Source organism: Mesoplodon mirus (genome assembly GCF_964341445.2).
Source record: "Mesoplodon mirus genome assembly, chromosome: 3".
NCBI classification, from domain to species: Eukaryota; Metazoa; Chordata; class Mammalia; order Artiodactyla; family Ziphiidae; genus Mesoplodon; species Mesoplodon mirus.
The window spans coordinates 77,376,996-77,393,778 of NC_138978.1; the positions used below are offsets into that span (position 1 = coordinate 77,376,996).

Consider the following 16,783-nt stretch of genomic DNA (forward strand, 5'->3'; position numbering starts at 1 on the left):
AAAGTCTTTTCTCCGTTATCACTTCCTTTTTTTCTGCATCTGCTTTCCTAGGGAAACAAGATTTAGTTCTACCTTTGTGCTTGTCCAGGTTATAGAAAATGCATTAGTGGCAAAAGATAGCAGTTGCCCCATTCTAGCTCCAGTTAGTCAAGAATAACTGTACGGTTAATGAAATTTCTGCCCTTTCTAGGTGTAAATAAACAATTCTTGAAACATAAGTCTTTTATTTTATTTTTATTTTTTATTTTTTTTGCGGTACGCGGGCCTCCCACTGCCGCGGCCTCTCCCGTTGCAGAGCACAGGCTCTGGATGCACAGGCCCAGCAGCCATGGCTCACGGGCCCAGCCGCTCTGCGGCATGTGGGATCTTCCCGGACCGGGGCACGAACCCGTGTCCCCTGCATCGGCAGGCGGACTCTCAACCACTGCGCCACCAGGGAAGCCCGAAACATAGTCTTTTAGATGGTATATAAACAATGGATTCCTAAAGAGAACTCTTCTCTAATAATGAAAAAGCAACTTGTATATAATTACAACTAGATGATTGTGAATGTTTACTAATTGAAAACGATTCATGAAACTAAACTCTTGAAGTATAGTCTTTCTTGAATCAGAGCAGCAGTGTAAGTTAATATAAAAAAACAGAAATAATAGTATACAGAAAAAAACCCAAGATATTTCCAATTGTTGATGATATTTTTCTTTCTTAACAATTAATTTCTTAAACAATGAATGATAAAGTTAAATTGAGAGAGAAAGGGAGAAATTTGTAAAGCTGAAATATTTGTCTATTAACTTTCTAGGATGTAGTTATAATGCATCTTAACTCTGTAACCCCTGTCAACTGTCTCTTCTGCAAATTAATCATTTACAAAACAGATGGCTACCCTCTTGTTAGAGACCTAGAATTCAAAATTATGTTAAGGATAGGGACAAATTATGCATATAACCACTCTTTTATTATTAAAGCTGGTCTCTAAAAACAAATACATTTCAAAACTTACCCCAATGAGGGCAGTATGAGTCTCCCAGGATTCTAGAAAGATTTCATCCAGAATAAAGTATATCAAAAAGTTTTTTTTTTTATTTCGTTTATGGCTTAATGCTATTTATTGAACTTCCTATGTATGTAGGGCAAAATATCACATCCACAACACAAAACTAAATGTGATTGGAAGGATGTGACATTGTTGGAACATTGTTGCATGCTGACACAATACCTCACAGCTAGTTCAAATCCTTCCTTCTCTACAATTTTTATATTACTTGGATTTAATGGAAACCCAGAAAACAATAATGAATTTCCCCAAGAAATAAACTCACTATGCATCCATCTTTTCAAGTCAAGGTAATTTTAAATGGAGAGAAAGCAATTTACCATAACATCTACATAATATTATGGACAAAAAGTCAGACTTTAGAGCCCAACTACCTAGGTTCAAATCCTGCTTCAAAGAGATAATAGCTGTGTAATCTAGGGTAAATTGCTTAACTTCTCTGTGCCTCAGTTTGTTCATAAGTGAAATAATGATAGTAAAACTCCATATCTCATAGGGTTCTTGAGGATCAAGTGAGTTGCTACCTGCATGGTAGTACTTGGAATACAGTATACATGATATAAACCTTTGTTGAATTAATTTAACAGAAATAGTAATAAGAAACAGCAGGAAGAACTTACTGAGAAACTTCTACAGTTACCACTCTGTTTTTGTCAGTAATGAAAGCTATTTCAAAAAAAATTCTGAGAGATTTCCTCTGCTTACTTTCAAGTCATCAAGTATCCATTAAATACCTACTGTGCCTGGTGTCTTGGGGACACAAAATAAATTTAGTAGTCTCTGCCCCTCGGGAAGTTACAGTCTTTCTACACTAAATTTAGAATCAAGGCTCACGGCGCAAAATTCAAAGAAACATGCAACAAAAAATACTAGAGTGCCACAAAAAATTAACCTGGTAAGTAAAACTATTCACAAATTCAATATGTATATTAAGAAAAACGCAGTTACCAATTGGGAATGCACTTATTTTGACATCTACACAGAGAGCTGCTAAATACAATGATTCACATCAACAGACATTCTGTAGAAATAGTAATACTTTCCTTTCTCTCTGGGGTATTTGACAAAACCTGAGAGCGATCCTGCAAAACCACAGAGAATGAAAACTGCACTGGGAACATCAAAGGTCTTGTGACTGGTGCCTAAGAACCAGGAGGACAACGTGGTGGGCTCGGTGAACACCTGGATCTGTGAGGCAAAGACAGGCTCGGAACCACGATCAGGATTAGGGACGAACTTGTTCCCGCAGCTGATACTGACCAGTCCGCAAAGCCCAGTGGCGCGAACCAGGGGTCTCCCCTCGCGTCCGACCTCCCGGGCGTGGGGGACGCCAGGCTGAGAGACGACGGGTTCCTCAAAGCTAACGGTCCCCACGCCGCCTCCCAGATCTCGAGGATGGGCATCCGAAAGCAAGCCCGGGCCACCACGTCCCAGCTCGGTGGGCCGCTGAGGTGCCAGCCGAGGTTACCCGAGTCCGCTGCCCTCGGCTCGGCCCCCCTCAGCCCGCCGCCCTTGTACCCGGCCGGCACGTCACTTCCGGCGCGCGCGCCCGCTGGTGAAAAGGGACAGGGTCGGGGCCCCGGCGCGCGGCTGCCGGGGGGCGCGCAGGGGGGGCGGGGCGGGGGAAGGGGGAGTGTCTGCCCGCCGCAGCCGCCGCCGACGCCACCGTTGCTGCCGCCGGGGCTGAGGAGTTTGCTGAAGCCTTGGCCTCAGAACCGGCCCAGTCTTCCCGCCCGCACTCCGGGCGCCAGCGCCGAGAGCACTGACCGCTCTGACCGGTGCAGAAGCAGGAGTTGCCTCAGCCTGTGGAGCGGCGGGGACGGCCCCGGCTCCCCTTCCCCTCCCTGACCCCTTCCTTCCATCGTCTCAGTCATGGGGAACGCGGCGACCGCCAAGAAAGGCAGCGAGGTGGAGAGCGGTGAGTCAAGGGCTGGGTCTGGGGGCCCGCCGGGCGGGCTGGAACGGGGCACCGAGCGCCCCTCCGGGTCGGAGCCCGGAGGTCGCTGACACGGTCCAGGCCTCGCAGCGGCCTCCGGGAGCCACTCGAGGGGACCCTGGGGGACCCGCTGCCTTCCTCTTCCACCCCCTCCCCCCAGCTCCGGCGCGAGGGCTGAGTGCCGAGGGCCGGATGGAGAGGGTGAGGGAGGAGAGCGGTCCCTGCAATTCCGTCTTTCACTAGAGCGCGCGCGCGGGGGTGGGGGGGTCTCCCATGCTTAGATACTTCCCCAAATATGGTCCGGATAAAGAAGTCTCTTGGACCATCCCAGCCCTCGCTCCCCCCCAAAAAAAACGCGGGCCCCCTCTTTGGGAGCCACAGGTAGTGTTGTGAGAAGAGTTGGCTTTTTTCCCTCCATCACTTGGGTCCATCCCAACCTTATCATCAGGTGAGGGGCTGCGGGTCTGGTCCTCCGCAGGTGAGGTTAATCCTAAGTGGGCAACTACGTTTTAGAGATCCTCCATCTTTTCAGATTAGGAGTGGAAAATATAGTAAGAGTAGACAAAAACTTTTCCCATTAGAGAAAAAAAGCAAGGCAGGTTTGCCTTTTCTTGAGACATGCAAGAATTTGCTACAATGTCTGTAAAACTTAAAGGTCCCTCTGAATTGAAGGGCTTCCAGAATACGGTGGATTTCTTCTGAGAGCTGAAAGTGCAGGCACTCTACACCAAACAGTAAAAAGTGATGAATTTCTGTATGGCTGTATGGTTTTATTTATTTATTTATTTATCTATCAGTCAATCCGTCAGTCAATCTGGATGGTTTTTGCCTTTGCCAGGTTCAACTCAGATTTGATAATTCAGGATGAACAGAAAACAAATAGTATTCGTTGTGTGACCGCGACTAACATCTCAGCACTTGAGGGAATGCCTGATGAATTTATTCCAGTTTGTGTAAATAGTATCTTTTAATGCTTCTATGTTTTTACTATGTTTTAGGTTAATTTCATAATTTAGCATGAAGGAAATAGCTTTTTTCGGTATCAGTAAAGCAGAATCGATTGGGAAAGATCTAGTCATTCATTTTGTTTAATGTGAATAGTTAGATCAGATTATGTGGTTTGTGTTTCACCAATATAGTTTTGGTGTTAATTTTCAGGAGCTCCAGAAAAGTTTAATGTCTTTAATATGCGATATGGAGATTTTAAAAAGCCAATATAGAGGTAGAATTTTAGTGTTTTTTTTCTTTAATTGCACAAATGTAGTAACTAACTGTACAAAAAGTATTAAAAATGCGGAAAGTAAAGAATTACTTGTGCCTTTCATCATTTTCCTTTTTAATTTAAAGCTAAAGATAAAACATGTGCTAATTGTATTACAAAAAGTGTGCTTGGTAATGGAATCATTTCAGTGATCTTTATTAACAAGTGCTGGCCTGTACAGTGTTTATATTTTTTAACAAGGATAGTAGACTCTTTTCTGATTTATATATTTCCATTATTAAGTTACCAAACTAATTCTCCCCTAGACAGTATTAATTTGAAGCTCGTAGCTATGGGATACTCTTGGAATATTTATAGGAAACAGAAAGGAAACTTTAGATGTTTATCAAAATATCTTGAAATTATTCCTATGAGTAAATTCTTTCCTAAGCTTTAACTGTTAGTGATAGCCTGGTTCTTAAGTATGTTAGCCAGCTTTTTATATAAGTTTATTTATGGAAACTGAAGGTCATTATAGTAGTTTGAATAAATGTTGTGAAGTGATAAAAGAAAATAGCAAGCTATGTCTCATTGGGAGAGTCATTGCAAGTGTCACATGTTGATCAGTTTGTAATTTCATTTGGAGCAATGTTATCAGGTGCATGTTGCTGCTGTTCTACTGTGGTGAACAAAGAAATGTTATCAATATATCTTAATACTTAATGAAAGAACAACTTTTACCATTATATACCTAACTGTTCTGTATAGTTTTTAAAAATTACTTTTGAAAATATATACCTTTCAAAATTTGAATGTAGTTATTTAAACTTCAGCTGATATATAAAAGCATAAACTTTTAGAAATATAAGTGATTCTAGAGATCAGCCTGTGTAATCATTCCATTTCAAAGCCAAAGTGCCTGACCTCTGAATAAGCTGGAGCTGAGATCATGCTATTCGTGATATCAGAGTAAGGAATAGAATCTGATGCCCTGACTCCATACTGTATCACTAAATAATTAATTAATATGAATATTTTCAAAATATCTACAAAGTGTATTAGTTTCATTTGGATACTCTGTAAGTAAAAGCTCAAGAACTTTTACTATCTAGTGTGAGAGACAAAATGTACATATAAAAGTTAACTGAAAAGTAAAATATGACAAGTGCTAACATTATGGAAAATGAACTTAAAACTCTGAAAACTACCAATAGGAAAATGTTAGATTTGAAATGAAGATATAAAAATATCAGGCCAGTTAGGATTTGAGGTTTGGCCCGTGCCTCATACAGGTGACTCTGGAGCTTAGTTCTAAAAATATTCCAGAAGAATGAAGCTGGGCATAAAAATATTTGAGAACGGTCTTAGTTAGCTTTGACCATCTGGTGCTTATGTTGTACTCTATTGAAATTTATCCCCCTACACTTAGAAGAAAACATTTTCTGGGGTAAGACTTGAAAGCTGGGGAGATTTCATTTTCAACTCCACAGTTTCTGGAGATCACATTAAGTTGGGTACCTATTATTCTACTGTAGTGAACTAGGAAATTGTATTGGTATGTCTTAAAACTTAATGAAAGAGCAACTGTTACTTTTACATACCTGTTCTGTGTATTTAAAAAAAATTACTCTAGTAAAAAATATGTGTCTCAAAATCTGACTGTAGTTATTTAAACTTCAGTTAATATGCAGAAGTATAAATTTTAGAAAAATAAGTGAGCATACAATTCTCTGAGAAATTTTAAACTTGTCATTCAAAGTTGTTTTACTTATCCTATCTCCCACTTTTTACTTTACTCACAGTCCCCAACATAAAAACAGATGCCACCTATTTTAGCCTAGGAGGGGTTTTTTGTTTGTTTATTTCATTAAAAAACAAACAAACATTAGATTTCCTCTACCCCCCCACCACATGTTGCTTGGGAGCTTTATGTTACAGTCTTAGCGCCAAGGTGTTGAGACTTATGGGTAAAGTGTTGGTAGAGATTTGGATGCAGATTCTCCCATGACTGCAAGTGGTAGAGCCACCTGTAAGCCAGTGTTCATATAATGATTTTTGAATGTTTTCCAGAGTCTCTATGTCTTAAGAACTTTTGAAGGTGAATGGAAGTTAAAAAAAGTCACCAGTAGAGTAGTTTCAACCAAAATGCAAGTTTCATAAAAACTAGCATTTTTTTAAAGGCTTACTATGTGCCAGTTTCTCTAAGTACTTTGCATGCATAATTTCACTTAATCTTTCCAACTGTATGATATAGTTTAGTTATTTCTCCATTTTATAGATGAGAAAAAGGAGGCTCAGAGAGCTTAAATGACTTGTCTTAGGTTGCACAGCTAGTAAGTCAGGGAGTAACGTTTGAACTTAGGTAGGTTAACCCCGGAACCTGAAATCCTAACCACTGTGCAAACAGCCTCTGTATCCAATGGAAAATCTGATTCTAAGATACACAGAATAGCTTATACTTCATTTTAATCAGTTTGTTATTATAGAAAATTTTGGTGGTTTTCAATAGTGTCTTCATTTGGATATAGTAGATATCTTAAATGAAAGAGTTAATTTTTCCTTGTACTGTCTTCTACATTCAATTTCTGTAAATTGAGGATGAAGGATTAAATTACCTTGAAAGTCTTTTCAGATTCAATGTGGTATAATTTCAAATTAAGCCATAGAAAATTAATTTTATATACTTAAAGCATTCATTAATATTTGTGTTTAATTCTTTTTTTCTCATTTGTAAATGTATACTTTCCCTTTCTGTGAAATAGCCAATTGAAAAATTACTTTTGAACTTATATTGCCATTTTAAAAGTATTTGGAAATTTTTATTTTACCATGGTTTACAATAGCACTATCCAATCAGACTTGCTGCTGTGACGGAAATGTTTATATTGTCTCATGTGGTAGCCACTAGCTACATGCAGCTATTGAGCACTTGAAATGTAACCTGGGCAACTGAGAAACTGAATTTTTAACCTACACGTGGCAGGTTAGTGTTTGGTGTATTGGACACCACACGTTTAGAGCATAGCTGTCTTTACATGTAATAAAAACACCAACCCATCTTTCCATCATCTTGGTAATTTGTGGATCCTCACAAGTTTGTACAGATGAACAAAATGCTGTATTTTTCTTTTTTCATACTAGAAATTAACTTATTTCTTCAGTATTTCCTCTGAATAAGCATTTGTACACCTAGTGAACAGATTATTATAGCTTAGTAATTTGTGTATAATCTGTAAAGTTAGGTACAAAGTTAATTTCCTTATTGGACTCTACTACAATTAGAATTTATTAGTTTTTAATACTGAATCCCAGTGAATACATTTTTATTGAAAATTTTTATAGATTTAAATGTTGATTAGGAACAGGTTCACAGTGATCTCATATCTTATGTCTTTAAACTTTTCAATTATCATATTTTTTTAAAAGAAAATCAGCAACAGATATTTATTCCATTTTAATAGATTGGCAGAAGAATTTTGGAGTAGTCTTCCTTAGGTTAAAAAGTAAAGAAAAAAAAGTGAAAGTAAACAGCCACACTATTTGGATGATAAATACATATTATCTCATACAGTTCCATGATTCTCTGATTCATTTAGTGCAGATCATCTACTGTGTAAAATTACCCTCCTGCTCAGGTACGATTTTTCCCATTCTCCTGGTCAGTGTCCTCTACTTAGGATATAAACAGATTGTTGATTTTCATTGCCAGCAGCAGGATAATTAGAGGCATGAAAGCCAGTTTAGAGAAGTAAGCCATGGCTGAGTGGCAGAAGCAGCAGATGAAAAGATACAGGTAAGCCAGCATAGCTATTAAGATTCTTTCAGATAGTAAGGAGTTGACCATAAGTCATTTTGATATTCCATTAAATTAATAAAATAATTAGTATAATTTATAAAATTATCTATATATCTATGTGATAATAAATGTTAGTACACATATGTGTCCACATTTCCTCAAGGGAATAAATCTTAGGTTTTTAATGGAAAAAAAACCTATGTAAATAGGAAAATGTGGAACTTATAGGAGGTAAATATACCTTGGTCAGTACTATATTATTTTGAGTATTTTATCTTAATTTAAAAAATATTCCTCAAGAGTCCCTGTATTGTTCTTTTCTTTATTCATTTGTTCATTCATTCATTCTACATATTGAGTTACTAATATGTGACAGACTTTATGTAAGTCTATGGGAATAAAGGTTGAATAGGATACAGTATCTGCTCCAGAGTACCTGTGTTTCGGAAGGGGGAGACAGACATGTCAACAACTTAATGAAAAACAAAAAACAAACAAACAAACAAAAAACTGTTACAAATGCTTTTGTAAAAGTTCACTGGGGGAACCAATAGAAAGTATGGTCATTTCCACAGAGGTGAGGGAGGTGAAGTTCAAAAAGGACTGCAAAGAGGAGGTGAGCCCTGAGTTGAACATTGAAAATCGTAAATGTTCAACAGCAGGATCACAGGAGGAAGTTATGTTCTGAGTAGAGAGAGCACACAGAGTGAGCAAAGATACAGAGGGGTGAAACAGCATGACATATTCAGGGAAGAAAGTAAGTTGTCCATTATGACTAAGTGATAGAGGATGGGGTTTGTGGTAGGGAAGAGGGGAGATTGTACAGTGAAAGATGAGACTGAAGAAATGGACAGAGACCATGAAAAGAGTTTGAATTTTATCCCATGGACATTAGGGAGCTACTGTGAAATAAGAGAAAGATATGATAAAATTTGGGTTTTAGAGAGATTACTTTGGTGGTAATGTGAAGATGTCACCATGGAACAAGTGAAGTGTTTGGAGGCAGGAAGATCAATTAGAAGACTCCCTCTCTCAAGTGAGGGACTTTGAGGGTCTGAATCAAGGTGGTAGAGGTAGGGATACAGGAAGGATCTGAAATGTGAGAAATTTGGAAACTAAAAATAAGCAGACTGTACTGTACTGATTGCATGTTGGGAATGAGGAAAAGGAGGAATTGGGAATAACTCCCAAGATTTTAGCTTCTGTGTCTTGGTGGCTGGGTTGTAATGCCAGTAATGGAGTTAGGAAATGGATATAAGGGGAGGAACAGATTTGGGGGGGCATATTGAACTCAGGGTGCCTATGGCATTTCTGAAAAATGATTTCTGATTGGCTGTTTTATGTGTGGATTGTCTATAGTTCTCCCAGCTGTGGGGGAAAGAATGACCTTGGATGGTCAAAGGATCTTTTCCAAATTTCATCCTCATTTTGCTCCCCTTTTAAGGCCAGCTGTTTAGAAGCTATAAAACTATATATGACATCTGACATGACTTCTATAAATTAAGAACTATAGCCACTAAAAGTTTAGCTTCTTTGTTTTGAAAAAAGTAAAAGCCAAAGCACTGATGAGAACAGCATAACTTTTAAAGAAACAAAATAATTTAAAGTCAGATAAATTGTTACTTTTATAAGTTACTTTTATAATTAAAGTAAGAATCCTATAAGCTGTTGAGTTTTGTAGAGTCATGTGGAATAGTGGAAAAAACATTTAAAATATAGTACCAACATATATTGTACTAAGTAAATATCAATATTCTTCCCTTAGCGTTCTTTAAAATTGATATTAAAAAGTTAAAGTGTGACTTAATAGTAGGAATATGAACTTAGAATAAGAAAAATCTAAATTCTCTTTTCTAATTCTTTCCATTAGTTTGCTTTAGACAAGTGTTTTAATACCTCCAAGCTGTACTATAAAATTGAGAAGGATGAATTTGATAAAGAGGCTGTGGCCTTTTCCAGCTTTATAATTCAGTGATTCCCATATATTTATTAAAAGAAAGAAGGTATATTTAAAAAGTAGCAAGACAAATAAATTATAGAAGATTCTTACAGAATTATGTGGGTAGAGAAATGGCAAATGATCCTCAGTGTGAGCAAATACAAGGTAATTTATTTAGGGGAAATTTTTTATCTGTACTTAAAGAATGATAGCCTCTGAGTTTGGGCCTAAGAAACAAATTTTGGAATCACTGTATTGATCGTTGAAGATATTTTCATGTTCTGCTGTAGGTAAAGGGACCACTTAAATGTTGGTCATCAAGGGAGTGTATTAGAAACAAAACATAAAACAGTCTACTCAGTGTAAAATCCTTAACATATTATGTGTAGTTATGATGTTTTGTTTATAGCAGAACTGGAGAAAGTTAAGATCAGGGCAGCTAATAGGAGTAAGAGAATTGAAGGTCTATTGTATGAGGATAAACTTAAAACAAACAAACAAACAAAAAAACCCCAGAACTCTTCATTCTAGAAAGATTAGGGCTACACGATTGAAGTGTATAAACCAAATAGTATAGACAGAGAAATTCTGGCATTGTTCACCTAAATTTAAAACACTAGAACTCATGGGCTATTCCTCAAAACTTATAAAAGCTAGCTGTAGAGCAAATAAAAGGAAGTACAGTGAAACCTTCATAAACTTGGCTTAGAGAATAAATATATTTAACTTATTATTTATGTTTAAAGGTAAAAACATTTGTGCTTACAAATTCAGCTAGTATTTTTATCAACTTAAAAATTGCTGGAAAGTGTTGATGCGCTTTTACTCTTTTTATAGGTTTTGTAACCCTTTCAGCCCCTTACAGCTTCAAAAAGACTCATCAGTATTAGTAGACCTCTTTCTTGCTAATATTGAGGTTTACTACCATAATGCAAAAAATAAATTATTTCCCCTGATATGGAGGTATAGCTTAAAAGTTGCTTAAATAGATATAGAGGTATAACTTAACTTGCTTAAATAGAGATGGAGGTATAGCTTAAATTTTTATATTTCAATCCATTATAATTCATCTATTCATTTTTTTTAATTTCCGGTGGGGGCGTGTAGGAGATACAGTTTATCTTCATGTAGCTCACAGTCTAGTGGAAGCTTTAGATAAGTAAATGCATAATCATGAGAATTTTGTAGGAAGTATATTATAGAGTATTTCCTGTAGTAACAATTTGGTTTTTCACTTTTTGGTTATAATATAAGTTAGATTCAGTAATGTTCTATATCTATGTGGAGAATTTTCTGAATCAAATTTGGGACTACTTGGGACTTCCCTGGTGGTCCAGTGATTAAGACTCTGCGCTTCCACTGCAGGGAGCACGGGTTTGATCCCTGGTCAGGGAACTAAGATCCCACATACTGTGTGGCGTGGCCAGAAAAAAAGGGGAGGGGGGACTCCTTTAAAGAGAGAAATGAACTAATTGACAATTCACAGTGAAGGATAATTCAGTAGCACATTTGACATTAGGGCTGCCTTATAAAATCCAATGTAAATGCCATATCTGTAGCTGATTTGCTGTTACAGGTATAAAGTCCCAGGCTTTATGGCTATGGTTTAAGGTTGTATTCCCTGTTGCCTACTATTCATATAATGTTAACTTTTCAATGACTTCTGAAATTTTTGTTTTCTAGTAAAACAACTGTTGAATCTAAACCTATGAGTCCTTGGAAAATCTGTATTCTCCATCTGGACTTCGACTCAGAAAATCAAAGATACTGTCTTGAGATCTCATTATTTTAAGGTTCTACTTAATGAGTATTCAATTTCCACTTATTCAAGTAGAAGACCATATAGCATCAGCAGACCATTGTGGTATGTGAGCCACAAAATTGAAAGACAGTGTTTATACGGATATTACTTAGCTTCTTTTCTAAGAGCCAATTCTGCTAATTTAGCTCCTCCAATCCTAGCTCAGCTAGGATCCTGTCCTAACTCAGCTCCCTAGATGTATAGAAGCCATGAAAGGTTAAACTGGGGAAGAATATGAATCTCTCTTTAGGCTGTAGTCTTGAGGTTACTAAATAAGCTATAGTTCAACTGATAAGAATGACGCAGAGACAGAATAGTCATTTGTTTGTCATTCATTCAATCCTTTAGTTATTCTCAATCAGTACTTAGTAAGTGCCTACCTTGTACCAGGCATTGTGCTAGTCCATAAATGCAAATATGAGAATAAATGTAAGACTTAGTTCCTATCCTTAAGCTGGGAGACAGATACATTCAGATATTTATGATAAAAATGTACAATGATACACAGGTGCCTGAGATTGATACTAGGGTGAAAGTACAACATAGGGGTTTATATGGGAATAAGAATTTCTGAGATCATCTTGGGAAATAGACTGTAACTGACTGAAATAGAAATTGGTTTTGAGTCCATTTTGGAGATATTTACATCTGTAACTCTAGCACTTATACTAACATTGATTTCCCAGCTGTTTCTCCTACTACACATTGTGATATGTAAGGGCAGAGACAATATCTATCTTGTTTAGGCAGATATCCCCCAAACACAGTTCCCAGCTCATAGTGGAAGCTAAAACTATGGATAATTAAATGGATCAAAAAACTCAAGCTTCTTTTAGAAATGTTTACCCTCCCCCCTCCCCAGTTAGCAGGTACTTTCTTTGTAATATATTGACTATTTGGGCCTAGTAGTTGATTTATTTGATAAGAGCGTACCTCTTTCCCTCTCTTCTTAGCACATAGTAGTTTATTCGACATTTGTATGTTAAAATTATATCACTTTTAGTTGGTAGGGAGAGATTGGTCTCAGGCTTCATTTAGGAGGACATTAGATTAAGAAAAACTGTTATGCTCCCAACCTCTTAAAAAAACCCTCCTCATTTGAGGCCTGAATGTTTGTGTATCCCCCAGATTCATATGTTGAATCCTGACTCCCAAGTTGATGATATTTGAAGGTGGGATCTTTGGGAGGTGGTTATGTCATGAGGGCAGAGCCTCATGAATGGGATTATAAGAAAGGCTGAGAGCTCCCTTGCCCCTTCCGCTGTGAGGTTAACAGTGAGAATACGGCTGTCAATGAGGAAGTGGGCTGGTACCAGACACCAAATCTGCCGGCACCAGATCTTGAATTTCCAGCCTTCAGAACTGTGAGAAATAAATTTCTTTTATTTATAAGCCACCCAGTCTGGTAAACAGACTGGGTGGCTTATAAACAGACCAAGACAAGACCTATACCATTCAGCTGTATCACCATGTTCCTCGTCTATGTTGCTGTCATTTACCAATCTCTGGCTCACTTACTTTCATTCATCAAAACCTTCGGGTCACAAAGTTTCTCTATACTGTAAGCCCTGTATTCATCCTTGATGGCTTTAACTTCTGCATGATGACTCATCCATTACCATTGCATCTCAATTCCTTGACCACATTATCCTTATCCCCTTCACTTCAGTTCAGATAGCCAGTCTCACCAGCAACCTTGTCATACTCATTAACTGCGCAAGAATCACTATTGTAGGCGTGTCATTCTCTGATTATAATGTCCTCTCCTTATTGTTTGCTTTTTAAATATTCCCATTATGATCATTCTTCATTAGAACCTCTCGCTTCTTCATTTTTTCTTAACCAGTTTAGATTACGTGGTCCCTGAAATCCTTTGCACTTTTCTCTTTTTATCACATCCTTCCTTACGGAAGTCCAGTTGATAAACTTAACTTCCGCTTTCTTAGTGCTTTCAGCCAGGAGCTAAGCACTGCTGGAGAAAGCCACATGGAAGGGGCACTATAAATTCAATCTCAAATGGGCTGTCAACATGACTTGACAGTTGAACCACATTTCTCTGATTAACTCTGTTTCCCATTCATTACAATTTCTGTTTCATTCTCTTCTTTACACTTCTGAAATCCCCATTATGTCTCTCATTCTAAGCAATGATCTTGCCTCATATTTTGCAAAGAAAATAAAAGGTATCAGACAAGAACCCCTTCAACTTCTTATATCAAACATCCAGATATCCTATATTTTAACTTTATCTTGTTATTCTGTTATAGTAGATGAGTTGTTTATTCCATTTATCTATTGTTAAATCACATCTCTCGTTTAGTGTCTTAAAGCAATGACAACATTTATTTTGCTTAGGAAAGTGCACTTTAGTCAGAGTTCTACAAGGACATCTCATCTCTGCTCTGTTTGACAACAACTAACTCAGCTCAAAGGTTGAGGCCTAGAATCGCTTAAAGACTTGCTCATTCACATGTCTCCTTGTTGTGCTGGCTGTAGGTGGTTGGAACCTTAGCTGGGATTTTCAGCTGGAATATCTACAGGTGGCCTTTACATGTGGCTTGGGCTTTCTTATAACATGGTGGTTGAGTTCCAAGGGAGAGGGAGAAGAGCCAGGTGGAAGCTGTATCCCCTTTTATGACCTAGCCTTAGAAGTCAAGCAATGTCACTTCTTCTGCATTCTGTTCGTTAGAAGTGAGTCACTGAGATGAGTCCATATTTGAAGAAGGTGTATTAGATTCCACCCTTTGATAGAAGGAGTTCAAAGAATTTTTGGCATATTTTAAAAACCCACCACATCACATATCTTTCTCTGCAGGGCCAATCCCTCTACCATTACTTTGGATCCCATCCTCTCTTGCTCTCCCAGGAACCTTATGCAATTGTGTATTCTTTTTTTATATTCAACCTGTCTTCTCATTTGTTTTAACAATGTGCACCCCTTTTTCTTTAACTTTCTGTTTTGCTTTTCAACTACATTTTCTTCCCTTTTTCATCTCTCACCTAAAGTAAACTGGCCTATGACTTACTGTACACGTGGCCATTTCAGTTGCCTTCAGTGGCTAGGCAGGTAATTAAAATCTGTTGGATAAAACCTGAAGCCAGGATTTAAAAAAAAAGAGAAAGTGTTCTTTTTTTCCTCTTCTTGCTGTATTATAGCTACTTACAGTCATGACGCAGAGAATGTAACCTACACTTAATGCAGTTTAGCTTTTAGAATATAACACGTTTGAAAACTTGGTCTGCCTGTAAGTAAATCAGTACGTAACAACATAAAAACATAAAAAAGTCTTAAAATGAGAGAGGGGCAAGTGGCTAAAAGTGTGTGCACGGAGGTGATCATAATGCTTGGCCTTGGGATTTATGCTTTTTTTTTTTTTTTTTGCGGTACGCGGGCCTCTCACTGTTGTGGCCTCTCCCGTTGCGGATCACAGACTCCGGATGCGCAGGCTCAGCGGCCGTGGCTCACGGGCCTAGCTGCTCTGCGGCATGTGGGATCTTCCCGGACCGGGGCACAAACCCGTGTCCCCTGCATCGGCAGGCGGACTCTCAACCACTGCGCCACCAGGGAAGCCCCGGGATTTATGCTTTTAAGGAGGAAAAAGGATATAAGGATATGAAGTAGAGTGAAAAGAATTGGAGACCTTGATAAGGTCTGAAGATTGTTGGAGTTGAGATATTAAAGTGAGTGAGCTAAAACGATAGAAGATAGATAGATGGTTGCCAGAGAGAGGATAGAATGAAATGGGTCTAGGGTGTAATCTTTCAAGTAAGTGTCTAAGATAGGGTAGGGTGGAAATGTATATATTAAGTGAATATAGATACTAAACTAGAAAGGTTGGAGTATATACATACTAGATAAACATGTATATTAAATGAACTACAATAGCCTAGTTTTATTTGTAGTGTTAAATATAAGAAATATACTCATATGTACAATGCCTGTTTAAAAATTCTATTAAAAATCTTAGCAGAGGCTTCTCTGGTGGCGCAGTTGTTAAGAATCTGCCTACCAATGCAGGGGACATGGGTTCGAGCCCTGGGTCTGGGAAGATCCCACATGCCGCGGAGCAACTAAGTCCGTGTGCCACAACTACTCAGCCTGCACTCTAGAGCTTGCGTGCCACAACTACTGAGCCCACGTTCCACAACTACTGAAGCGTATGGGCCCAGAGCCCATACTCTGCAACAAGAGAAGCCACTGAAATGAGAAGCCTGCGCACTGCAACAAAGAGTAGCCCCCGCTCGCCGCAACCAGAGAAAGCCCACACACAGCAATGAAGACCCAATGCAGCCAAAAAATTAAAATAAATAAATAAATAATATTAAAAAAAAATCTTAGCAAAGTACTTAAAAATTAGATTTTAACAATATAATTTTCAGATAAACAGACAATATATTAAATATATTTTAGTGGCATGAGTTTTCAATTAATAGTGATAGCCAAAGACCAAGTGGGGTCATGTTGGTTTATATATTCTGTAGATAAAAATATACTTCAGTTTAAATATGTATCTCTTCTTGAATTTAAAAATATTCATACTTGCATAGTTAAAAGAGAATGTATTCTTATTCTCTGTGGAACCATAGCTTTTATTAACAGCTGATTTAAATTTAATAGAGAAAGGAATCATTCCCCTCCCCCCTTTAAAAATCAATTAACTGAAAAGCCTTTGAGAATTTAGAAGCTAGCTAATTAGGTGATCAGAGGTTACTTGCCTGGGCACTTAATATTATTAACCTGGTGTCTGGATCACACTGAGATCTAGAAAGTAATAAAAGTGTTCTCAAAGAAATAATAATAGATGTTACAGCCTATTTATATCAGTTCACACAGGTACTTTCAAAATCTTTCCTAATCTGCAAAATGGAGATAGTGCTGAGTTGTGAGATTTAGGAATCGTATATGATGTGTTTCTCTTGGCACCTAGAAGATGGTCAATAAATAGCAGCTATAGTTTTTAAGGGAAATCCTTAATCACTGTGTGTATAGATTGGGCACATTTTTTAACAAGTTGTCTGAATTGCAAGTTAATGGACAACTAGAAACAGCAAA

General features: G+C 37.8%; 1 protein-coding gene across 1 annotated transcript in view; it reads left to right on the top strand.

Annotated features, from left to right (window-relative positions):
* Positions 1–2,683: 2,683 nt before the first annotated feature.
* The window catches only part of PRKACB (protein kinase cAMP-activated catalytic subunit beta), a 142,055-nt gene continuing 127,955 nt past the window's right edge, over positions 2,684–16,783 (top strand). The window contains exon 1 of the mRNA XM_082615931.1: positions 2,684–2,975. Within this exon, the coding sequence (XP_082472057.1) occupies positions 2,930–2,975 (46 nt within the window). The 5' untranslated portion in view covers positions 2,684–2,929. The remainder of the gene's footprint in view (positions 2,976–16,783) is intronic.